The 27,484-nt window shown below is 35.7% G+C and overlaps 1 protein-coding gene across 1 annotated transcript; it reads right to left on the reverse strand.

The window, feature by feature from the left end:
• Window positions 1-858: 858 nt before the first annotated feature.
• Window positions 859-26,789, reverse strand: LOC134654089 (uncharacterized transporter slc-17.2-like). Its single transcript, XM_063509509.1, has 9 exons — window positions 26,616-26,789; window positions 13,361-13,487; window positions 10,179-10,272; window positions 8,048-8,290; window positions 7,103-7,274; window positions 6,390-6,532; window positions 4,720-4,940; window positions 2,992-3,292; window positions 859-1,089 (listed from the first exon to the last, which is right to left on the reverse strand). Exons 1-9 carry the CDS (start codon window positions 26,638-26,640, stop codon window positions 892-894), a joined length of 1,524 nt encoding a protein of 507 aa, XP_063365579.1. The 5' UTR covers window positions 26,641-26,789; the 3' UTR covers window positions 859-891.
• Between the last annotated feature and the right edge of the window lie 695 nt (window positions 26,790-27,484).

Raw genomic sequence — 27,484 nt, forward strand, 5'->3', positions numbered from 1 at the left:
CATTGGCATCCAAAAGGTTAATATCGAACAAAAATATAACGAAGACCAAAAGAGCTCATCATAAATACCTACTTAATAATTTAATAAAGACGACTAATAGAGCAGCCGGTTTTAAATTACACAACATTTTAATCAATACATTCTTCTACCTTTTTATTATTTCTGAACTCCAGTAACAAAGTCTAATAGTTCTCTTATATAATTAGGTTTAAGTAATGTACTTAATGGTCTATTCATTAGCTTACGAATTACCATAAATACTCTCAATACCTATGTAAACGAAGCTAAGCTAGATACAATGATAAATATATCTATATCAATGATCTATATCAACCCTATACTTACTTATTATTATCCCCAATCTTCTTCCACAATCGAAGTCTCGGACTGTTGTTTTCAGCTGTTTTTAATGAGAGAAATTCTGTACAGTAGTCAAATACAAAGTGGATATCTCTGTCACCTTTCTAACTCAATAGTAGATTCATCAAGTCATTCAATTATAAGTAGGTATGTATGGTTACAATTATCTGAGATGAAAGTATTTTTTACCAAAATAATTCTTTATAGCTTAGGCGATAGGTACTTTAATCGTGCTAAACTGGTAAAAACGACAAGTTGTTTATGTTCCCAAATTGATGATAACAGCTGGAAGGAAATATAACAAGTATCAAAAGTACTTTCGTTGGCATACAGCGACAGTTCTTGTAAATTAATCTATGTAACTTTGAGGCGGTTGTACAAACTACGTAATACTCTATTCCCTAGAGTATCCTCAAATTCTAATAATTTTTTGTCATCATCTGCTCTGTAATACAGCCTTACAGACATGTTTTCATTACGAATAATGCATAACATCACTTAGAAAGTCACTATTTATTCTTTAACTAAAATCTACGATTTAACAGGGATCGTAACAGTGGTGTCAGTTGAATTTGCGCTCGGTCTTTTATCTCTCTCGTCCTCTTCAACTACAGGTACATAATTCCATTCCTGCGTTTCTCCCGTCCCAAACAAGATGAAGTAAACTGCAGAAGCGATGTAGAGCGATGCTCCGGTCATGAACACCGGCCGCCATTCCGAGAAGCCATTCTGTAATTATACAATTATTATTAGCTAACAATTGATCGATTATATGAACAAACAATTAACGATGAGAAGTTATTACGTTTGTGTTGGTGCTATCGAAGAAAATCTATTATCTCTATTTTCACGCCGAGTGAGGTAATACTAACATCGCGAAGTTCAGGATGTTAATTAGGGTAAAATTATTATTTTATTATATTAGCACACTAAACAGGTAAGGAAATTCAGATAGGTTCTGTTCCTCGTGCCACGAGCAAAATAAAATATGTTCCTATTACCCAACATGGCCTTACCCTTTTTTTAGGATGTAGGTATAATTAAGAGCAACATATAGGATAATATTAATTATGTAATTAACGACTCATTTACGCGCTCTAGTGTAGATTGAACGTGCCTAAGGTTTTTGTGTACAATTAATTAATTTAGGTAGTCATTTAGTAAGTATTAGTAGTTATTTAATATCTTACTAATAGCTTAGGTATTCGAATCAATTAAATTAATGAGAAAAAAATGTAATTAAATAGCCAAATGAGTGGTACATACAACGTTCGCCGTTAAATGAATATTGATTGGATTTTAACAGCTGAATTAGATATACTTATATGGCACTTTCGGGTCTCTATTTTTCCCATAAAGTTTTGTTTGTTTTTGTTTGTCCGCATATTCGTTAGTCATAATTTGATTTTTCCCAGAAATGCGTAACTTTTCTGGATTGCCATAAAAACAAACCTAACCTAACCTGTCTGTAGGATAACCTTACGAAAATCCTGAAAAGTTAACGGTTTCAGAATTATGACTAATGGTAATCTAACAATCATTACATTATGACTTTCAATACTTATGTATCCTAGACCTAGACCTAGAATCCGCGCTCGCGCTTGACAGACAGCTTAAGTGTGCGAAAGGGAAGCCATCACGTATATGAACATCCCATGAGTGCGAAAGACTCAGACTACCAATGAGAAAACGTAACCACTTTTGAGTTTGACGACGACCGCTGACGGCCAAGAGCGTATCACGGTAATTTTCAAATTGAAAAATATACACGGATTAGGACGAAAAGTATTAAATAAAGTAATTCAGTGAAGATGGTGTCTTGTAGTGTGCCGGGTTGCAGTGTCACAGGGCCAAATAATCCAAGCAAATACTAATTTCAGAGGATTTATGATATTCCGAGCGAATCTGCAAGGATTTTGATAGCACAAGTGCAAGTGTTATTTATACGTCTTAATGTCGTAGAATTTTAACGTTTAAAATAACACATTTGAAAAAGTAGTCGATAAAGCAATCAAACATCGACAGATTATTAATATGTTGTAACTTGACATCACTATTTTTGATCTCACATAGACAATTTACGCACACACTTGCATTTCATTTTTGGTCACACTTTTGAAGATTGACAGTTGTTCTTGTTCATCTAATTCTATGTGTCACACACGGGTATCGGCGGCTATCGGCGGCTTTTTCCGGCCAATAGTGGCTCTTATCATAGAGAAATATAGTAAGACAAGAGTGCTCACTCCATACATCAGTTAGACTATTAATTTCAGTGCCTACATCTAGCATCGAGTAGCGGAACTATCAGTACTGCTACTTGACAATAGATGTAGCACCGACCGGAAAGTCTTGTCTCAACAGCATAAGACTTTCCGGTCGGTGCTACATCTATTGTCAAGTAGCAGTACTGATAGTTCCGCTACTCGATGCTAGATGCTAATTATAGTCTTTTTGGTACTAAAACTGATGTATGGAGTGAGCAATCTATGTATTTTTTCTCTATGCTCTTATTCAGGTCAGGTCATGTCTTATAGTCATCTGATAGATTGCGTTTTAGTTATTTACAAGACCACACGTAGAAAAAATTCTAGTGGTAGAAAAAAGGAATGTTGCACAAAATAACCTTACCCCGCTCTTAGTGAAATGCGCCGTGACGAGTGGAGTTACGAATCCCGCTGTGTTTCCGATTCCGTTCGCAATTCCATACAACGTTCCTGCGAAATTCGGAGCCAAGTCCTGGTGGTTCACCAGGTTTGTGAGTGTTGCTGCCCCGTTCGAGCCCATGGAGAAGGTGATGAGTGCGACAGAGAGGACGGGCGCACAGCCAGTGTAGCCAAGGGCGATGAGTAGGAGCCCTGGCAGCACATGGGAAAATAGGCAGAAGAACTTCCTCATAAACGTTGTGGACACCACGTTCTGTTTCACGATTCTGTAAAGGAATTAAGATTGTAACCTTCAGTGCAATAAACGCAAGTAGGTAACACCAAATATGGAATTCCTGATTACGGTATATACTTGTTGAACTCTGAGCAAGAGCATTTTAGTACATGTCATATTACTTACTTACAATGTTACATGTTATGGTATTTCCTGTTTTGTTTTGTTAACGATCGTAGTACCTAGTCTATGAAGAAACCAAAGTATTTTGATTTCTCATGATCTGAAAGTCTTATCGTTTATCTACAAAGCGGGTTGGAAGGGATACGTATCGGCGCTAGGGCATTTTTTACTCTCTCAGCACGTTTTTTAAATTTTTTGACGTAAATTCGGTTCGATTGTCTAATTTCCATTCTGATATTTAACCCCCGATTCCATAAATAACCATCGGTTTGCCTATATTGTAAACTGAAAGTACCCTCTAGAAATACTACTATATACTTAGTCATGTTTTATAAAATACAAATGTGTCTTACTTTTCTTTTACAATACATTTCTGTTGGTACAAGTAGACAAAACCGTAAGGACTTGTTTAAAAGAACTATTAGTCATATGACTAGGTAGGTATGACTACCAAGCAAACAAAAACAGCGATTTACAGCTGTGCATATATATAAGTAGGCATATATTATGTTACAATACGTAGGTACTAATAATAGTACTATAAATAATACTCAACTGCTAAAATACAGTGTACCGACTCGTAATATTTAGTTAACTTTTGTCAATATATGATGAAGTAGAATCTTAGGACTGATATAACGAAGTCTAATAATTTTAGGCAGTCAGGCTGTTGCAACTAATTTTAATTTCTTTCAAAATGTTATTCGAAAAATGATTGTGTAGCGTAAATTAATATATTTACATAATTGATCTCCTTTAGAATTAAGTACGCATATTGTCCGCCTCTCTGAGGCAGGACATGAAGACCGTTGTACATTAGAATAACATCTCTGTAACTCATGACCAACAATAAATATTTGATTGATTGATTGATTGATTGGTAGTTAGGTACCTATGTAAATTTTTCGTAAATGATGAATCATCATGCACAACTTCTAAACATAGTTTTACATAATGGACTTAATTATAGTCGATAGTAGCATAGAGAAATATAGTAAGACAAGAGTGCTCACTCCATACATCAGTTCAGACTATTGATTTCAGTGTCTACATCTAGCATCTAGTAGCGAAACTATCAGTACTGCTACTTGACAATAGATGTAGCACTGACCGGAAAGTCTTATCTCAACAGCATAAGACTTTCCGGTCGGTGCTACATCTATTGTCAAGTAGCAGTACTGATAGTTCCGCTACTTGATGCTAGATGCTAATAGGTTTTTTGGTACTAAAACTGATGTATGGAGTGGGCACTCTATGTATTTTTTTCTCTATGATAGTAGGTATTCATTTGTTCACCTGTCACCGATAGCTCCGAAGACCAATGAGAAGATCATTCTAGCGAGGTACGGTAGTGACGCCAGTGTGCCAGTGGACGTCAAGTTGTAGCCCAGCGCGCTCGACACAAACTTGGGTGCAGCGGTCATCGCGAAGTATAGGCCCCAGTTGCTCCCGTAGTGAAGAATGACCATCGCTAGGAATGGGAATGAGGTGAGAATGCTCTTGAATGGGGGTACGACCTGTAGCGAAATAAATAATCAAAGTTACCAAAATATACATTTTATTATTGAGTAAAAGGACATATAACGTTCCAACCTGTACCAATGAACTCTCAATATTTACAAGGCACCTATTCATGTACCTAATATGGAAAAAAAAGGTATACATTTCATAGATCTAACTATGCCCTTATATCTTAATGTCCTATAAGTGCCTATAACGTTTGACCAAAGTTCAATATAAATCAACCGTAATAATATTCAAAAAGTGTAACCCCCTATCCATAGCCATATTCGTTAGTAGAAATATGTACAGTCTATTTTTTTATTCTGTAGACTAAAATCACATTTCATAGTATGAACATCATGTGTCATTTCATACTATGAAATGTCATTTTAGTCTACCGAATAAAAAAATAGACTTTAGTAGACATCATTAATTTTATGGTAAATCTCGTCAGCTTTAATTGCGTGAGTTTACAAGCAAAAAGTACCCAGGTATGTTTCCATAGGTTTTACAACATTAGCATTTTACAACAGCAATATCTGCACTTTACGTGCTTTGTTTTCAGTAGAAACTTGATAACGCTGCCTTAGTTAACACTATAAAACAAAGCAGACAGATAAACTGATGTTAATGCACGTTGGAAACTACTGGTTGATAATAAAATCCCGCTACCGTAAACAAAACGTTTCCTTTGTTATATTCTACGGTATAGTTAAACTAGCTATTACTAACTTATTTATTGTGCGAAAAACCCAAACTAAAAAAAGGATACTAGGTACTTATATTAGCTTCCAACATTCAATAATTCATTGCTTTTCATTAAAATCAGTATGTTACTGAATTGGCCGAATTGAAATGGGTATATTATGTGTAATGGGAATAGGTATATTCAGTAAATAATTAATTATAGCTGGTGATTAATTGCCTGAAAACCCCAAATACTATAAATAATTTCATGTGGATGTAACATTACTAAACACTTTTGTTTTCGCCTGATTCAACAGTAAAATAAATATTTAGAGCGCGTCGAACTTCAAATGTCATGCCCTTCTTGTGCATGTACGAGTATGACATTTCTACTCGGAATTATCACACTGATTGTCGTCGATTGACATATTGGGTTGACATTGTCGACAATCAGTCGATTGAAGTGGTAAGCTTAAGTACCTACTATAATATATTCTGTCTTGATACAGTTGGTCGCTTATCACCCTTATCGGATAAACGCTGTCGGATAAACGATAGCTTCTAGTGTATGTTTCTTTTAGGCAGATGCTGCTCTGTACATGAGTGGTCACTGCATCATACCCAGACGAATTCAATCGTACCTACTCCTTGACTTAGGATGTTTTTTACTTGCCTTGGTCGCCGATAGATTTCATTATAAATATTGTATTCCTTGGCGGATGCTGCACAAACGAATATTAGCACATTATACAACAGGCGATTTTTTTGTGCCTTACCTTATTATGTGAGTTTTGCTGCACTTTGTCGCCGATAGCTTCGAGTATGTACTTCTTTTCCTTGTCGGATATGCGAGGGTGCTGCACAGGCGAGTCATACACTAGCGCCCACCACGTCACACACCAAACGAAAGCAATGGCTCCTGTGAATAAAGTGCAAAGATTTGTTTTAATAAAACTATTGCCTTTGATACCTGACACACAACGCTGGATGGAACTAAAATAGCGTAAAAGGAGTATCTATATTTTTTATGAGGTACACTAACTGAAGATTTGCCCGTGTAACCAGATTAGAGTAAACAAATTAAAAGATAGTGGTTCCAAGATTTAACTTATGATATAAGGCACTTGTAGTTTCCAAGAAATGCTATTTTGTTTTATTAAAATATTACTCTCTTATTTAGCCATCGAATAATAGTCAAATTATTAATTTATTAGGCTAAGCGATCAAACCAGGGAGAAATGGACTACCTACATTTATGTATTCATATCTGTCATATTTACCTTTCATAAAATTGCAAATAGAATAGTAGAAAACTACAAAATACCTTGTTGTACATAACGGTTGTAATATTATGTAAACCTATACATATAATGTCTTCCTTGAATCTCTAAAGTGTTGACGCGTTTTGAATACCTACAGTAAATATTGTTGCCGTAGGTTCAATTACAACATAGCCATAAAGTACTATGAGGAAAATCACAGTATTTACCTGGAATGTAAAAAGCGTAATCCCAGCCGAAGTTTTCGATAAGAGGTCCAGTGAGCGACCAGGTGACCACTGTGCCAATCGCGCCGCCGAGCAGCGCGCTCACAAATTTTCCCTTCTCAGCGGGGGGCGCCCAGTGCGCCACTAGAGCGTGGAGGGCGGGAAACAGGAAACCCTAAACAAAAAACACCTAGGGATTAAATCATCACATTTATTCTCGCATTCCATGCAGCAACCAAATTTACTAATGTAGCACTTTGGGTATCAACAAACATTCATATTACGTATTTAAATTTGAATTTGTGTAAATTTTACATGCTAGTATTATTATTATACATATAGCAGAATAAACAACAAATTGTCAAAATTACACCTGTGGACACCAAATATGTACTTATTTTTTGCAAATAAAGCGAGCCTATTATATTCTATTCATTAAAAAACTACCTAACTGCAAGCATCTATGTACCTAAAGCAAAAACTAGACAGCAAAAAGAAACGAAATGGGATAGCTTAAACGCAGTGGCGTGATTTGCAAATTCACGCACACCTTTAAATTACTTTGTAACAGTTCGTGGAATAACACATTGTGTTTTCCTTAACGGTAACCTCCAAATTAAACGATTTGAAAATTTAATGCCGTCAAAAAATAGTGTTAAACATTCGTTAAATTGGCACACCTTAACATGCTAATCAAAATGCGGGCTAGGTCCTCTTATAGGACATCTAAACTTTATTACAATGTTTTACGATACTCGTCTAGTATTTACACATCTTACTAACATAAACAGTATTGGCATTCTAATTTCATGGACTTCCATGCCTAGCACTACTTAAAAAAACCTTTACCTCAATAAAATAAACGAGTAAGTGTTTTCTAATTTGCATAATCATTACGCAGTACGGTTAGTAAACACGATGTACGCAATACTTTAACAAATTACTTACTGCGGCTAGTCCCATGACGAATCTAGTCGCAACCAGCACCAGGTAGTGCAGTCTTGCAGCTTGAGGGGTCAGCGTAGTCAGGATGGCGCTGAGTAGCATTGTGAGGAACACTACTTTCCTGGGCCCCCATAGCTCTGCCGCCGTTCCTCCCACCAAACAAGTAATGGCGTATCCCCAAAAGTAGCCCGATAACACATAGGCCTGTTGCTGCGCCGTCCAATCAAATGTTATCACGCCGTCCGGCTGTTGATGAAAAAACTAATGTCAAGTATTTTACACTGAATTGCTAATTCGTTTTTTTGCATTGAAACAGCTTTAATACTACTTAGCAAATTGACAAGGTTTTCTCGTTTATGTACCTAATATAGTAAAAACAACCTCTGTACTTAGCAACATTAATATTCTAGTCGTCAGTAACATTCATTTCTACATAATAACTAAGTAGTGGCTCTATGAGCTGTTGTTAAATACCTTGCTAACCCCCATAGCGTCGTCATTTTGAAAGAAAATCCAAATATGTACCTACTAATTTATACGGACACGCTTCGCGCTTGCTTGTCCAATAACATACCCTTATTAGAAATTGATTAACATTTCATCATGTAATACATAAAATAACATTTTCATGTTATTTTGTGATATTCAATCTTATTTTTAATAATACAGTATAAATATCATACTCAGTTCGTAATCACAAAACAACATCGTTGCGCTAGCTATTATGGTTATTTTATTAAGATTACTACATAAGGATTTTAAACAAGCACTATTAGCTTCTACTGGTATAATATTAATATATATTAAATTTGGTGCATATAATGGTGTAAGTAGATAACGAACGATTTAGTAGAGCAATAACTGCCGTTGCAAATTGGATCATTTGCCTATACTAAATATGTATTTCTCAATAACTACTTACACCTGAAACTACTGTAGTTTCAGGTGTAGATAAGTAGTTTTGTGTTTGAAGTTGACAAAACATATTATAGTTAAATTAAATTGGCGTGACCAAATATACGTCTTTGTTTCACATATTTATTTTTTAGGTCATTGTCAGTAGAAAGAAGAACGATCTAATTATACAAATTTTGAAATTAAACAATGTTCAATTTATAAACGGTCTTCACAGCGCAGCAGCGGTGAGAATCAGTGACTAATTTTAAGTTTTGTTTCCGTAGTAAGGTAAACGTCATAGTGCTTGCCAACCTAAGTAGGTACCTATATACATATATTTATTCTGCGTCTTTAGTTTAAAGACGACATGTAGCTGCCCTCGTACATGCAGTACTTGCATGAAAAATCGTTTAAATAAGGAACTTTATAAAGAGACCAATATAAACAATTGCATTTACTGTTATCACGGCAGCAGTTAATAATAAAATTTTAATACTGGTATACCTCCCCTGCATATAAATTTGTTTGCAGAGGGAGGGTCAAATAACTCTGCAGGTTACTGTACATCCTCCACAAAGATCATGTACTGTACAGTCGCCATCAGATATATCGGAGCGGCCAAGGTGTTCACAATATCTGAACACGCACTCTAACGCCTTGACAATAAGGCGCGTGTCATATTTCTGAGTGCCTTGACCGCTCCGATATATATCATCCGATGTATCAGACCAGACGATTCAACGGAGCCACACCGTTTTGTCGCCTACGTAGTGTTTAGTTTTTAAGTTTATAAAATGCATATATGTTAGTCTGTAAGATGGTTGTAAGGCCTTGTTGTTTGTTTTTTTTAATAAAATAAACATCTAATGTAAATAAAATTACATGTAATAATTTGTTTAAAGTAGAACATTAGTTCTAAACAGCCCGTATAAACTGACCGGAAGCCTGTATAAATATGATATCTGTACACGTAGTACAGTCACGCTCCGTGATTGATACGCCATGTAGGGTTCTAGCTAAATTGGACACTCCATAGCGTAAGTATGGATCAACCAATTTAGCTAGGACCCTAAATGGCGTAACAATCCCGTGTGGTGACTGTACTTCTACTAGTTTGCGTCAGGCGATGATAATAACAACCCAGCCGTTACGAGCGAATGGGTAGGTATTGTCACGTCGAAATTAACTGGCACCGTACAATGATTGTAGAAGGTTACAATGATGCTCGACCGTTTACCTGCCGTAGCTGCCGCTTGGTGATCATCGTTGAACTCGTATTGTCTAGCAGCGCGCTGTCGTCGGTCACTATGGCTTCGCATTCTGACTTCACTCTGAAAAATACAGAGGAATTAGTGAGGGATCGCCACCGTTTATTTGTATGGCACGGTTATGAGTTGGTTAAAACTATTTTTCTCTTTCTTACCTTCAAAAAGACATGAAGATATGACAACAAAGTCGTATCGTGCAGTACTAGACTAGACTGAATGCGAATAATCTTGAAAAAGTTTAGGTACGGATCAAATTTTTTAGGATGTAAACCGTATCATGTTTAACTAATTAAATTTAAATCTAAATTTAACCTCTGTCTGACCTTCAGAAGTAAACCAAAGGAAACCTCACGTGCACTTTATGGGTAGGTACTTTACTTCATAACTAAAAAGTACAGAACCTACTCGTAAGGAAAGCTGATAAAACAAGTTGCTAATACGTAGTTGTTATTAATTTTGTAAATATCAAATTGTATTAACAAAGTGGTCCTTCGAGCTGAATTGGTAACTTAGCAAGTAGCAACTCGTATCAACAAAGTGCATTGATTCAAATGATGGTTCTGCTTGCAAAATCCACACTTGATAAATAGCTGGTGTAGGGGTCCCTTTGTTTTCCATAAGATTTTAAGTCATAATGTATTGTTTGTCATATTATCATTAGTCATAAAACTGAAACCGTTAACTTTTCAGGATTTTCGTCAGGTTACCCTATAGATGGGTTAGGTTAGGAAAGGTTTGTTTTATGGCAATCCTGAAAACTGACGCGTTTCTTAACCAAATCAATTATGACTAACGAAAATGCGGGCAAACAATACATTGTGACTTAAAACTATTTGGGAAACAATAGAGACCCGCTGGTGTATTAACAACGGCTTAGGTAATAACACCAAATTAAAAAATGCAAAAGAAGAAAAACACTTTTTCTTAACAGCTATCTACAGATTCGTCCTAGTTCCTAGATTCTCAGTGCACGCGGCTTGGGACTATTGCTTATCAGAACATTAAGCGTTAAACACGTGAACTACTGTCGTAAATATTTAATGAAAAACCTAATCAAACGTGTTAATGAACATAATACCTAACATAGAAATGGTACAGTCAAGTGTAAAGATGTGGGTGCACTCATCATACTCAAAAATATGTCCCAATAGCTCTTATGTCAGCGAATTAAAAACTATGAGACATATTTTTGAGTAAGTTATATGCAACCATATTTTTACACTTGACTGTACTAGGAAGTGCACTTGCATAAAAAAAATCCTGTTCCTGTTAATTTATGACAACAGTGTTAAATAGGGTGGACTACATGGAGGCTAATTCAAACTTACACTGTGATATCAAAATTTAATTATCTGAATTATGTAAATTAGTTATAGTGTATTTTGCTCGAACTTGTCCGTTATGTATTGGTGAGAGCGATATATTTACAAATGAATCAAACTAGGGTACCTACACATATTGAATAAATAGGTAGGCATTGTTTTTTGTTTTCAATATTTCCTTGGGCCTCGGACTATTGAAAAGATGAAAGACAAAGTGCAAATTTGGTTTTAGATAATGACGCAGCATAGATACTTAGTATAATATAAGTAATAATATATGTACCTAATATAACGTCCAATATGTATGTAGGTAGGTTTACTTACTTTACTCCTTACATTAGTGGAAATCTTTTTTCACCTCAGCAGCTCGAACAAGGGTACTTTGCTACTTAAAAACAGTGAGCAAAATCGCATTTTGCTCACTGAGTGAGACAAAATGAGCAAAATGCGATTTTGCTCACTTAGTGAGCGAAAAATGAGCAATATGCGATTTTGCTCACTGTTTTTAAGTAGCAAAGTACCCTAGCTTGTTCGAGTTGCTGGGGTGAAAATTTAATTGTTGGTATATCTTAAGAAAACATGAGTGAATAGAGGTAAGTGATGAAGAAGGAATACATTTTTCGGGTTCTCAAATATGTTCTCACTGCTGAGGTGAAAAGTTTGGTGAACTACACGAGATCAAAGTTATTTACATCTAGTGCGCTTTTGAGTCCCTTACTACGCTCACGGGCACGGGACTCAAAATAAGCACTCGAAGAAATATCAAACTTTGATCTCTTATTGTACAAATAACTATTCTTCACAAGGAAAAAAACACTGTGAAAATGTACTTTATAATTTCCGCGAACGCTACCTTTATTGTTTGGAACTGTTCCAGTGATAACCGATTTACCTTCAAGCGATACTTTTACTGAATATACTTACGTTAAAAATCGTCACGTGCATGGCCACGGTCGAACCCATATCTCATTGTGAGCCGAGGCCTTTGTCAATTGCTATGATTGGATCACTATACTGGTACAAAGTTAAATAATTATGTGGGTAACACTTTCATTGCCATCCTTCATTCATTAAAGTACATACTTACAGTTCTAAAATGGCGCTTACGCTTACATTGTAGATCTGATTCATGAAAAATATGAAATCTCTACTGTCATAGGTATTCTTTACTGTCACGTATTGATGGTTTTGTTTCCTATACTAAGGAAAGCTAATACATACTTGAGCAAAGTGAATAGGTACCTATTTACGTATAATCTGCTATGATACAAGTTGTTTCCATTTACGACATTGTCCGCCTGATCTGCTTATACCTATGTAGATTAATAATACAGAACATATACAGGGTGACATTTGAGTCGTGATCAGTAATATGTTTTTCTAACTCCATAAACAACGAGCAATTTAATGCCCCTACTCGTACTAAAATCGGACAAGATTTTTTTTTTATTTTTTTGTTTATTTTTTGTAATTTATTTTACTTTTACAAGTGGCAATGTGGTATTTAAACAGCTTTGTAAGATATTTCAAATGAAAAATTAAGTAAATTTTATTTCTAACTGGGACAAATGACAAAATTAATGCCAATGACGGTTCCGATTCAAAGAGGCGATTCAATTTACTAATTTAAATATTTTAATAAGCCGTTGTAATATCCTAAATCCACTTATAAAATTAAAATAAATGACAAAAAATAACCAAATAATAAAAAAAATCTTGTCTGATTTTAGTAAGAGTAGGGGCATTAAATTGCTCGTTGTTTATGGAGTTAGAAAAATATATTACTGATCACGACTCAAATGTCACCCTGTATATGTATGTTTACTCACGATGTAGAGTTGTTGTCGTCAGGCACCATGGCGATGATGTTGACGCTCATGTTGACTCGCATCATGTAGTTGACCCAGCAGGCGAAGAACATCATTAGGGCGATGTTGAATCGCGCAGGCACGAAATCTAGGACAAAGAATAATCGCCATTCAACTACCTATCGTGTGCTATTGTTTTTGTTAAGGTTATAGTATTTTATGCAACCGTTGTTTAAGAGAGGTCAAAAAAGGCGAGTGGCGTGAGTAACAATTTGAGGCGAAGCCGAAAATTGTTAACAAAGACGCCACGAGTATTTTTTGACTCAGTTAAACAACGTTGCATACAATACTTTTTCTACGACCAAGCACTTACTTTGAATTCAAGAAGTAGCAAAAATGGAGGGTACGGGCGGGAAAAGAATGAATGAATGAAAGAAAAACATGTCTATGGTTCACTTATTTGTCAGAGATGACATTTAAAATAAGGTTGGCAACACTGTATTTCATTCAATATTTTTTAAGTGTCATTACACGAAGTATCGTAAAATCGTCAAAAAGATACTGCGTGTATGCACAAATTCTTTTTTGGGGAATAGACTAAAGACTTGTCTTGACAACTATAAGATAGGGGTTTAAAGGTGTGTGCACGATCCTTTAAATTACAAATAAAAGTACGGGAGTAGAAAAAAGTTATAATAACTTACTAGTTAACTCACGCGATTATTGCTTCGTATTAACATTTTTGTTTTGTATGTTGACTATCGTTAAATAACGGATTAAAATATTTCGAATCCTTACCAAGTCTGTTGTGTTCAAATATATAACCGTGTTAAAATATATACATATGTATAAGATGTTCAAAGTTCGAGACTCACAGGAGTTCTCTAAGTACGGCCTAGAATCTTCACAATAGAGCAGGCCTATTTTAGCGGAATTCTGCTATAAGCTATAGGCAGAACCCTTTAAAAATAGGTACCTAATTATTTTAAAATTTGCTGATGATTGTTACCAATGAGCAGTATTAAAAAAACGTTAGCAACGAATATTCTGGTGTGCATAAATCTATCAATATTTTCACACTCAAAAAAAACATTTTATTACTGTAAAATTATCTTATGACTATAGGTAATATATGGCACAGACAAAGCTAGTAAAATTATTCCATAAACATTAACAAGGATTTTATGCCCCCCTGACATGATTTAGACACAAAACACAAGCCCCTGTGGAGTTTGAAACCCTCTGCAGTGTTATTTATTTTATTAGTCATTTATTGGCTGAAATGCACGACTTACATAACCACACATTCATAAAGTATGTCCTCTTGAAGGTTGTTTCCTCATTGACTCGTTTTTACTTTGCGATATGATTGTTCCAAACATAATAAATAAATGTCTTCGCGTAAATTATTGAACCCCCTTTTTTGGACATTTGAATAGAGTTACCTAGTTACTGAGGTCAGTTCGCGTTAACATCACGATATGGCATCGCGAATGCGGAAAAGCAGCACGTATTTGGTTTTAGCAAATAGTTGGCGGTCAAATTGAAGTAGGCGACCTCGTGGAACCTGAAAGTAGTACTGTCGAGTTCATAAATATGTATACATTTTTTTACCTAAAACCATCACAATAAGGTGAAAAAATGTACACATATGAACTCGACTGTACCGCGTCAATACATACGCAGATGATAACTTTCAATTTGAATGTCAATAATATCGCCTTGGTGCGATGCACTCACATATCTATACTTAAATATTAATATTTATGTTAAAACCTGCTTGACATCTGTTATTTTGAATGCTAGGAAAAAAACGTAAAACCTTTTAGTTTTATTTGAATTACAAATAACGTGTAATTATTTGGGTTATTTCCGATATAGTTCTGTGGATATTTCCTTTTGTAAATCTAATTTTACAACTACACGCCCCATCCCGTGAAGGTCGTAAATTAGTTTTCAAGTTTTTTGCCGTTTTCCACAGAATTTCGAGTGACGAAATCGAGCTCAAAAATCAAAAATCGGCCTCCAGAAAGCGCTAGCGAAAAGGATAACTCTACATATTATATTATAGTTGCACTCTCTCCCTTCGGTCATGTTTTAATCCATCGCCCATTCGCCGCTCGTTGCGAATTTCCTATTTTTCGCACTTGTATCGTAATGTACTAATTATAAACATTTTGAAGGTGGCCAGTATACGAGTAAAACAAATCAAGTTGAAGCGAAAGTCAAAGCCGGTTATTGAAAATATCGCTTGAACTGAACTAGATGTTTACCTACTGAGTACTCTACTAATTGTTATAGGAATTAAAGATACCGAGTGAAATTAATCAATTAATTTTGCAGTATAAAAAATCTGCGATGTGGCCATGGAATAATAAATAACTACCTATAAGTCAGTCACGCTATAAAAATGACAATTAAGTAGGTATTCGTTTTTTTGATAAATAATAAGTTTAATGAACTCAAAGCAAATGACTAACCCTATTAGCAATTAAATATGCATTGTGTACTGTAAATGAAAGATCCCAAAAGTTAATAGGCACCCTGATTAATATAATACGTACCTATGTACCTACCACTAATTTAACTTCATTGCGTACGTTCTTCTTTTAGTTACGAACTATATGCAGGATTTATGCATATGTATACTTATTACCTACATGATTATATATAATACACGTGCAAAACACAAGTGAGATAAGTTCTAAAAACAAATAGCTGACGATCAGTCTGACGATCTACTTTGATCTGTATCCTCTGACAGTACCTACTTGAACAAGATAAGGTTGAAAGCAATTCGCGATCGTTTGATTAAATTTGTAGGCAAGTGCATTTGCATTGCACCTACATCTTTTATACACCTTATATATTTTTTAATACGGATAAAGAAACGGAACGGATGTTGGTAAACTTACACAATATGTTATTATTGAATTTGTAGTTGATTGCAGAAAACAAGCCGTTTTCTATACAGAAACTTACTTTTTACTTTTATTATTTACATAATAAAAAGTAGGCACCTAGTACCTCCTTTTATCCACATGGTATATCTATATGCGTTCAGTGAGGACCTGCTAGTTTCTATTAGTGACCATTAGTTAAAAAGTCGAATCTGTAATGGAATCTGAAGGCCTACCTCTACCGCGAGAAATATAAACTCGCTCGAATATGCAAGGGAGGCAAAATCATGATTTTCGATTTCCCAAGACCCTGAGTATTGACAAAGGGCCGAACGTACCTAACAAATTGAATCATAGTTGATACTCGTCATTATGCAATCTGCATTTGCAATCGGTCATGGCTTATTTTAGATTGTCGTGCTGAATTTTGATGGTTCATTGGATATCATGCTCTTTGAGAGGCAAAATTATTAATATACTTACCTGTTCTGATAGATCTGATCCTGTAAGTAGGTAGGTGACCTATATTAGAGATTTTTGACAAAAAGAATATACATAGATTACCTATTAAATATTTATTCAATTTCGCGAATTTAGATAATCAGGTATTGTAAACAAAAAATATTTTTACTAATACCTACTTTTAACTAGTTGATTAACTAAATAATGTTTACAGTTCTTTCTACATGTATATGTCGGAGGCAGATCGTAAAATCGGCCATATCGAGATATTCCTAGGCATACCATGAAACGCCGCCATTTCATGATCTGACTAGCGACTACCAGCCATATCGTTCAAACATCAACGTTTGACGATTTGCCTAGCGACGTTTAGGCATATCAAATAAGTAGGGTGTGATATTCCTAGGCATATCATGAAACGCCGGCATTTCATGATCTGCCTAGCGCGACCATCAGCCATATCGTGCAAACCTCAAGGGGTGATATTCCTAGGCAGATCATGAAACGCCGGCATTTCATGATCTGCCTAGCGCGACCACCAGCCATATCGTGCAAACCTCAATGGATGATATACCTAGGCAGATCATGAAACGCCGGCATTTCATGATCTGCCTAGCGACGACCAGCCATATCGTGCAAACCTCAAGAGGTGATATTCCTAGGCAGATCATGAAACGCCGGCATTTCATGATCTGCCTAGCGCGACCACCAGCCATATCGTGCAAACCTCAATGGATGATATACCTAGGCAGATCATGAAACGCCGGCATTTCATGATCTGCCTAGCGACGACCAGCCATATCGTGCAAACCTCAAGGGGTGATATTCCTAGGCAGATCATGAAACGCCGGCATTTCATGATCTGCCTAGCGACGACCAGCCATATCGTGCAAACCTCAAGGGGTGATATTCCTAGGCAGATCATGAAATGCCGGCATTTCATGATCTACCTAGCGACCACCAGCCATATCGTGCATATCTCAAGGGGTGATATTCCTAGGCAGATCATGAAACGCCGGCATTTCATGATCTGCCTAGCGACCACCAGCCATATCGTGCATACCTCAAGGGGTGATATTCCTAGGCAGATCATGAAACGCCGGCATTTCATGATCTGCCTAGCGACGACCAGCCATATCGTGCAAACCTCAAAGGATGATATTCCTAGGCAGATCATGAAACGCCGGCATTTCATGATCTGCCTAGCGACGACCAGCCATATCGTGCAAGCCTCAAGGGGTGATATTCCTAGGCAGATCATGAAACGCCGGAATTTCATGATCTGCCTAGCGACCACCAGCCATATCGAGCAAACCTCAAGGCTCAAAAGGAACGTAAACTTGTATTAAAAGATACGATCTGGCAACACTGGCTCGGACGCAGCGCCATATAGAATGCAGCGCCACCAGTGGCAAAAAATGCAATTATCGGTATGAATGAAGCTAGCAATTCGACGAATACATTGCTCCCATCGATCTGCCGAATCTTTTATAAGACAGATCGTGATATGCCTGAGTTAATTTTGGTCAGATCATGAAATGGCGGCGTTTCATGATATGCCTAGGAATATCTCATCAATTATTTTACGATGCGCCCGGTATGAAGCTAGGAATATCAACGAATACATTGGCCTGACCGATCTGCCGCCTCTTTTATAAGGCAGATCGTGATACGCCTGGGTTAATCTTAGTCAGATCATGAAATGGCGGCGTTTCATGATATGCCTAGGAATATCTCGATATGCCCGATTTTACGATTTGCCGCCGACATATACAGCATGAAGCATTGTCGCCATTTGATGTCATGCGTATCACCCTATGTAGGTGTGTTTTAGAACGGTTACATTATCTGCTTAATGCTTACAATAAAAAAAAACCGTGAAGTAGTGCTGCAGCAAAGTTTTACCATATCAGATTAACTTTGGTTAAGCCACAGGCAACTCAAAAAATCCTGATGTGGTAAATATTTGCCTATAACGGTTACAATTTGAAATTAATGTAAATACTCTTCGCCTCTTCGGTAATCTAACTGAACCGTAATAACATATAGCTAAAGTGTTTTGCGCAACTGCTCATTTAACAATATTATAGCTGACATTAGTTAATTCCCAGTTGTCCGTCTCCGACAAAGGATTCAACTCATTGAGGCCCCATTGTCATGGCCATGATTGCAAGAAGCAACAAGGTAATTCATACGTTCTAATATATTGCAATTGTTTAGAGATCCAGTTACGAGACAAGAATGAGATTCTTAGTACCATCTTGTACCATCGTTTACATTTTAGCGAGCAGTAAAACAAGTTTCTCGACAAGGTAAATTTGTTATGGATGACATCGGGGTATTGACCGAAGAACAGTGAATGCAGAATGCTAAAAATAGGGCAAAAATGCAATGCATCATTTCGTCGCTATTCATTACTCAACCTCATATCTGCAACAATCATTTGATGGAAATGTCGCTTTTCTTTCATTCAGTGATGAATACGGGTGTTTTTGTCATCAAATGAGTGTTGCAGATACGAGGTTGAGTAAGTATAGCGGCGATTTGTGTTGTTTTTTTTTTGTTAATATCTTTCTCCTTGACCATAATTATTAAGTCGTTAATTACAAATAAATATGTCGTCTTGAGTAGACACACACATGCGTAGTACCTACGTTATGATTATGATATTTTAAATTCAACGAGTTTCCTGTAGGCAATTAAATTCAATAAAAAGATTAATTCAATAGTCTCGTAGAACTTATTAAGTCTTCGGTGCCAGGAAGCTTATTCTGAGTGCAATAACAGTGCATAAATTATGCATTGGATTTGTTATGGATATGATCAACAAACAACAATAACAACAACAACAACAACAAACTATCACTGTCAGCTTTCAACAGTGACATTTCTTCAATCAGAAATGTCACTATTGACGGCTAACAGATCATATCAAAAACAAATCTAGGTCAAATTCATAGCCTGTTAGGTATTACAATCAGAATAAGCACCCAGGCTCTTTCAGATTAAATTTTTTCCGTTTCCTTTTAACAGGAAAAATCTATAGATGCGTATTTATCAATTAACTAAGCAGATTGCTTGATAGGTGTATGACATCTGAATGCGTTCATAAAAGGTATAACTATATACGTAGGTCAGCGGCGATTTTTATGGAAGAACTTGACGGTAATACTATTATCGATAATGATGAGATACATTTGTTAATAAATTGATAGTGCATTTGGTTATACTTTTTCTATCTTTTCGTATGTCAAGGGCATATAAACCGGTATGCGATTTTCATCCTCTCAACTCGATTAAAAACACGGCAAGAATTTTCATATTCAAATGCAACAGTAACGTAGCTAAACAGAATCAGTCATTCGCGGCATGGTGTCTAATTGAATGAGTTGATTTGCGTAACGGTGCCACACGGTGCGGTGGTGGGTCTGGAAGGCTCCAATGATTTATTTAACTCAAGATAGGTTATAGGTGTTCCAAAATTTAAGCGCTTAACTTGTGACAAATTAGACAAGTTGCCTTTAGTCGCGGCTGGACAAGCGAGAAATGTGCACGTGCTAACGAGCTCCCGCACACCGAAAGAGAAAGAGAGTACCTTATGTTTAATAACGAGTGTGACAAAGATGGATGGAATGAGAAAATTAATCGAAAATAACAGATTTCTTCGTAGGCACAAAAATAAATATGGAAGTATTTTTTGTGCTACTCAAGTATGAGTATAACCTATCTATGGTTATAAATATAATATCATTGGAAGGCTCGCGATCGGCGTCGGCGTTGCGCCGGCGGTGAAAGTGCAGGAATGTCCGCGCCGGCGCCGCGCGCGTATCTTCCTGTTCACCTAATTGATTGGTTGAGGCGCCAGGTCATTAGGACGAAACTGGAGCTGAGATGTAAATATTTTAGGTAAATATACCCGTCTCACTAACGGAAGCGGCTCCTAAAACTTGTGCGATAAGGACAAGGCGAAAAATCCTGCGTAAAAATCTCAAAAATCGAGGTTTCGTACTCGACTGTTTCCTCCTCCAAAACTTAATCAATCGTAACCAAATTTGGAAATCTAAATGATTATGAAATTATCTGTGTCGGACCGTTTTGCTTTTTTGGCTGATTGATATCAGTTTTGAATACCACGCCTCTCATTACGGCATAGTCAATTAGGCCATTTTGAGCATTTTTTAAAGGGCTCTAGCGCCTTTAAAAACAAAAATATCAAAAAAAGCAAAACGGGTCGACACAGATATTGACAATATTAATCTGTGCTGAAAAAAACATTGCTCTAGCTTCAAAACCCACGGAGGAAACAGTCGAGTACGTTTGTATGGAAAAATGACCACTCCTGTTGGCTCTTAAGAAGCAGGGGTTGTTATATCCCCATGTTTAGATTCACTCAGTCGATTTTTTGTTGTCACTATTGTTCAATCGACTGTTTTATAGTACCAGAATTGCTTCTCACTGATTTTATCTGACTGTATTATTAATATGTTTTAATTCCATTTATTAGTGTTACAAGTTACAACATTTGATGTCTTGGCAATAAGTAAGCTCATGTATTATTTATTATGTAGCTGCCTGCAACACTATTTAACAAGTTTCTGTTTTCTTCCTTGATACTTACCCATTGTACAGTCGACGTCAAAGATATATTTACACTTTTGCACCTTACTGCCTTGTAATAAGGCGAAAAATGTAAACATATATTTGACGTCGACTGTACTATGTTTATCAAAATCTATCAGTTGTATCACACATGTGCCTAACATCAAGATATTAACTATTGTAACCCCCTCTGGAATTTATTTATTTTAATTTTATATTAAAAATTCCTGTCCTTGAATTTGTGGTACAAAAGACATCAACGGGACTTACGAACTTGAAAATTGCTTTATAGTTAAAAAACTGACACATGAAAAGTAAACAAAACACGGAAACCGCTTTAATGATAACAACAACATAAGTAAAAGGTTGCCTTGCCATGGTAATTCATTAAAATATCAAGAATAGATATACATTTTGTGCAGTGCAAATATCATAAATTAACTACTTTTAAAATTGATAATGTTGCATTTGAGTTACTTATAATATTTATGAATATGAGCGCTATAAAAATCAGCGGAGAATAAAACCGGGCGTATTCGGATTTTGATATTAGGTTGTGAATTAAAATTCCCTTTTGACACATGTTTGACACTGACAGATCAGCGCCATAAATGATCCAGATCTAATTCTTAACCTGTTATTAAAATCGGAATACGCCTGCTTATTGCGCTTCTGTCCCACTATGACACTTACGTTTCAGTTCCCAGCACATGTGAGTCACATGACAGATATCGGATCAGATCAGACACTTGGACTTTCAAATAACTAATTACGCTTAACGGTGCAACCTACTTACCTTACACTTCTTGCTTGTTTTATGATTTGCGAAGATATGTTGTTGACAAGATTTGTAATTAAGGGCACGTATTTAACCAAGCAACTAAGTCGCCAATTTCGGGTAGATAAAAAAATGTATAAAAAAATAAAAGGTTGTCATTAATATCATATGAGCTGTATTTTAATGTCATTGCAGCTATCATTTAAGTCATAGGTCTTTACAATACTTAAATAGAGATATTAGCCCAATTATTACCGAAACATTGTATGTTACCATATTTTTTTACATGCCTAATAAATGCTGCTGTTTTAAATTTTTTATGGCCAAAAAATAATAAGCCTCGATTAAGTTCCTACAATATTTTTCGTAAAATGTGTAACATAACGTCAAGTGCCTAATAATACCTACACTAACTCTATATCCTTTGTTATTTTACATAAAAATAAGATAATGAATAAAATATTGTCAGAAGTAACTCTTGGAGTGGTACAACTTTGGGAACAAATCAAATTATTTTATCAAATAACCTTTTATCTCGGGGGAATATTTTTATATTTTTTTATCTGGAAGTATCGAAGTGAGCGTCCAGTTGCTAAAATTGATAAGGGGATAAGATTATTTATGTAATAGATAAATTACATAATAAGTAAACAAGTAATACACTGTAAACTCCCTTCTTGGTTATGACCAAGCCTCATATGAGAGCTTGCTCTCTTATGAGAGGCGAATCAAGGTGATAAAATGTCACCGTAAAGTCTCGGTTTTAATTAGTGAAAACGCGTTTTTCCAACTTTAAAGTTCGTTTTCCGTATCGCCTTGGCGTCCGTAAGGCCTCGGTGAAAACTAGTGTTAATTGGGATTATTCAATCAAAACTAGTTTTCGCAGCAGAAAACTAGTTTTCATAATTATATAAAATTAATATTAGTTAAAACTAATTTTCACCGTGGCTTTACGGAAAACTAGTTTTACCTAGTGAAAACGCGCATTTCACTGAAGGTGATACGGAAACTAGTTTTAACAAGAGAAAAATCATTTTCACTAAAAACGGTTCTACGTATTCATTCCATTAAAATAACGTCATTATACGTATTACAAATTAGAGATATCTTATTGATACGGTTTTAACACCCCCTGGCACTGATTAAAATAACCGACTTGGTTTCACATTACATCTCAAAACTTTTTTGTAGTAAAAGCGTTGCGAGACTTGCACCTTTTTACATGTAATGTTTTTGATGGGATAGAAGTTTACAAGTAAATATATACTAAGTGCTAAGTAGCACCCACCTGATTAAAACTGGTTATAAATAAATAAGCCTGATTTGGAAATGTTGTTGATACTAATGCTAGTACACGGGCTGGCATTTACACGTAAGTAGTTAGAGTCTGTACGAAAAGAGAACAGTCGTGAAATGTATGGGCACCCTTCCCTTACATTCCTCGACTATTCTCTTTCCGCACAGACTAATGTAAAACTGACAAATATCTAATATTGTTATGGCTAAATATTTTGCTTGACAGAATGACTGTGTAACGCAGAATAGGCATACTTTTGATCCAGAATATCGCGTCATATTTTTGTGTACAATTATTCTAAACTGAGGAACGACGTTGCAAAACAGGACATGCGTCAAGCTAACAAAAACAAACTGCGGTGCCTGTTTTTTGTTCAGACTTTTTCATCGAGCGAAACGACTCGGTCTCATCTTTGCAAAATGAGTTTAAGCATTTTATTACTCCCTGCCGTTTGACTTACTAGTCTGTACTGACTACTCAAGGTAACATTAGCTTATTAATTAAATTTATTAATAAATTCTTCTTGTTCGTGGAAGCGACCCGGGCTGTTAACTTACCTTGCTTTAGATGCCAAATAAATATTACACAAGTAAAGGTCAATGTTTCGACATTGTATATGTGGTAGGTAAGTGACTAATTATAAACCTATAGAGGCTTTATTAGAGATTGACTATAATTATCTCTATTTATAAATCTATACATATAGTTTCCGAATTGCTTAATCGCAGTGTTGAATTTGGAGCAGGAGCATTAATAACAAGTAGATGCTGAATTAGTGCAGTGTTGTATCAGCCTTCAAATAAATAAATAAATATTATAGGAAATTCTTACACAGATTGACTCAGTATGTTGTAGGGATCAGCCTTCAATTCTATTTAAAATTAATCTATTTCTATTATTGTTCTTGTATTTTTGTATGTATATGTATTTTTGGCACATCCTATGTAGGTAAACACATTCGTTCTATGGGCATTACGTCAGCGAGAGGCTCGGCAGATGAATTGGCCGGGGATTCGTGACGGAACTATGCATTTAGTGATTTTACTATTCAGTCAAGGGCAACAGCGATATCTACCATTAGAGTTACATTACATCAATAAAGAATCGTTGATGTTGATAGATTTATTTTGTATATATTCAACTAGCATTGGTGACAATCTTAACCAATGGTAATCACTAATCATGTAATCACCTACACTAAGTAGGTACCTATTACTGTTTTTCCTACGTTTTCCCGAGAACGATAGATATATTTTATATTTTGAAATATTATTAAACACATCTTAGATTTCAATTAAGACACAATCGGTGTAGAGCGTTATAGTAAATACTTACTTTTAGAATTTTGGATTATGTCTGGTTGTATCTGGTACAGTGTACGTATAGAAATAAAACAAGAAGCGAAACTATTAACAAGATTTGAAATTTGCACAACAACCATATTCGAAAAACACTTTCATTGACAAAATAAACACGGTGTTTTTTTATTGCCCGTTAATTTCAAGGGTGCATTCCTGAACTTAAGTAACTTTCTCAAGGAAACCGCTATTCTAATAACTCCATATTTAAGTTTACTTCCATTATAATTTTTTATGTGATAAGGCTTCTAGGAATGTGTAAACTTGCCTTAGGGCCTGTTTACATATCGATTAGTGTTTAAGTATGAGTTTATACATTTGCTACTATTTAAACGCAAAACGCAAGTACTATCTCGGACGAATGATACCTATTTGAAATGACATTGATGTGTGATAGTATTCTATTGTTTGGTGGATTTAAATAATTATGAATGATGCCCGTGTTACAACAATTAATTTACGTTCGTTACGTTACTTTTTAAGAAAACAAAAATATAATTAAAACATTTAAATTTAACTAAGTATGCCATTCAGTTATATTTTAGCCATACCCAAAAAGTTAACGAAGTTTAAAAAGACACCTTGTATAAATGCAAATCAACTTGTGCACACTGCACACTACCCCATTTAGTAAATGAGTGCTACCAAGTTCTAAGTGAAAATGTTACAATAACATCTCAATGTGTTGTTTCAATCTACCTACATGACAACTTGTCACTATGATCTTAGTTAAACCAGATTCATTCATTAGGTATTAATTTTCATATCAATTGGTCCCTACGTCACTTAGGTACCTTCTAAACTTGCTACCCGGCTAGTAAATGTCTAAATTAAATGAACTAGACTCAGCTTTACGAGTTTATTAGGTAGGTATGCTGTCCTAAGTGCGTTTTATTTACGCCCATTTAATGACGCTATTAAGTAAAACGGCAGTGTTTTAAGCTGCATTTGACTGGTCATTAACGCAAGTTTGTCGCGTATCCGCCGCTCGCAATTCGCTGCAGCTCATTCGACAATAGTCTAATTGAAGGCACTATTACGGTGAACACGTTAAACTCATTAAAGATCAGGTTATTTATATCTGAGTTGTGTGTAGGTTAGAAATTCTCGCGAATAACATTAATTACATTGCTAACATGTTCTCGCCAAGTTCTCGCGAATACCTCTATCACCTCTATCCCTTGCCATTGCAGTTCGTAGCAATAATTGTGTTAGGTATATCCCTACTTATTATACCTAGGTATGTCATATTACAAAGTACATATCTTATTATTAGTACATATGTATTTAAATCCGACTGCACAAAAATATCTATCTAATTAACCATGTTTTTATACCCCGGACACAAATATTCATGACAATGTGATTGCACTGATTATTTTAATTCATAAATATTACAAAAGCAGGATTTTTTGGTAGTAGGTAATGCCCCCTCCAAACGTCACCGATATTCGCATACGATTTGCAATACATTGCGGCATTTTGATCGATCGATTGAATTTGTTGATCCTACTTAGCCAGAGGTATTTAAGCCTCAAACAGGCCAAACAAATCGTCGTTAAGTATCTGAAATATAAATAATAAAAATAGGAATCAACAAACAATGGGCTAGGAAATCGTACAAGCTAAATATGTATGTTGTTTTCAGTGTTTTTCAGTAAGTACAAAAGAAAAACTAAACATTTACGCAATTGTCAGCCTTGAGTTGACGATTGCATTGAAAATCGTAAGCTTAAGTCCAATTATAAACCCATTCATTGAAGGATTCACCACTAATTGTCTCATAATTCATAATTATCTGTATAATTTGTGACAAATCCTAGACCTAGTTAAGGTTCAACATTAAATAATGAGGATTATAATTAGTTAATTGTCTACTTACCAAATATTTTGATGTGGAACTTCATTTTGCAGATAGGTATGCACTTTGCGGAGGTAACAAATACCGCACTGAACGAAGGTTGTATTTGAAAGCACTCACGACGCCGACGCGAAACTCGTGGCGAGCTGCGCGTGCGCTCGTCGGTCCGCTACTGCGGCTGCGGCACCAGCCTGCGCACCACCCAGCCCTCACCTCGCGTGCCACTTCTAACATCCGATGCTAAGTTATCTTACTGCGATTTCCCAAGTTATATAAACAAACATTATTGATTATCTAGTTAACAAATATCTCAATAGATTGAAATATTGTAGATTTCTTATCTCATTTACATGTTATAATGTTATGAAGAATGGAAGTTATTTGTCGAACGGCTGTAGGTAAACACCGTTATGTTAATATGAACGTCATGTTGTGCATATACTTAGTTTCAGTGTAAATAAGAATGGTAGGCTATGAATGAATGAACAATTACGTATGTACGATAACTGCGGTTGGTACGAAGGTACCTATACAATTGAAGGCAGTCAGTTGTACATTTAACACGAACGTATGATATGATGTTTATTCTCTTTCATAAACTTACATATTTGTTTACAAAAGTAACAAAAGGCAAAACACACCTATACGTATATCAAAAGCATAAATTCTTGCCTTTTAGGGTTCCGTAGTCAACTAGGAACCCATATACTTTCGCCATGTCCGTCTATCTGTCTGTCAGTCCGAGGCTTTGCTAGTTGAAGGTAGATATTATTGATCGGAGAAGCATTAAACTTGGTTCGATTTCTTAACTCACGAGCGTAGTAATAGGGAGTATTACTGCAATGTTTTGCCGCCAGAATGCAGCACTAGTGACTTAAGTACCTATACCA

The sequence above is a fragment of the Cydia amplana genome, chromosome 14 (genome assembly GCF_948474715.1).
Source record: "Cydia amplana chromosome 14, ilCydAmpl1.1, whole genome shotgun sequence".
NCBI lineage: Eukaryota > Metazoa > Arthropoda > Insecta > Lepidoptera > Tortricidae > Cydia > Cydia amplana.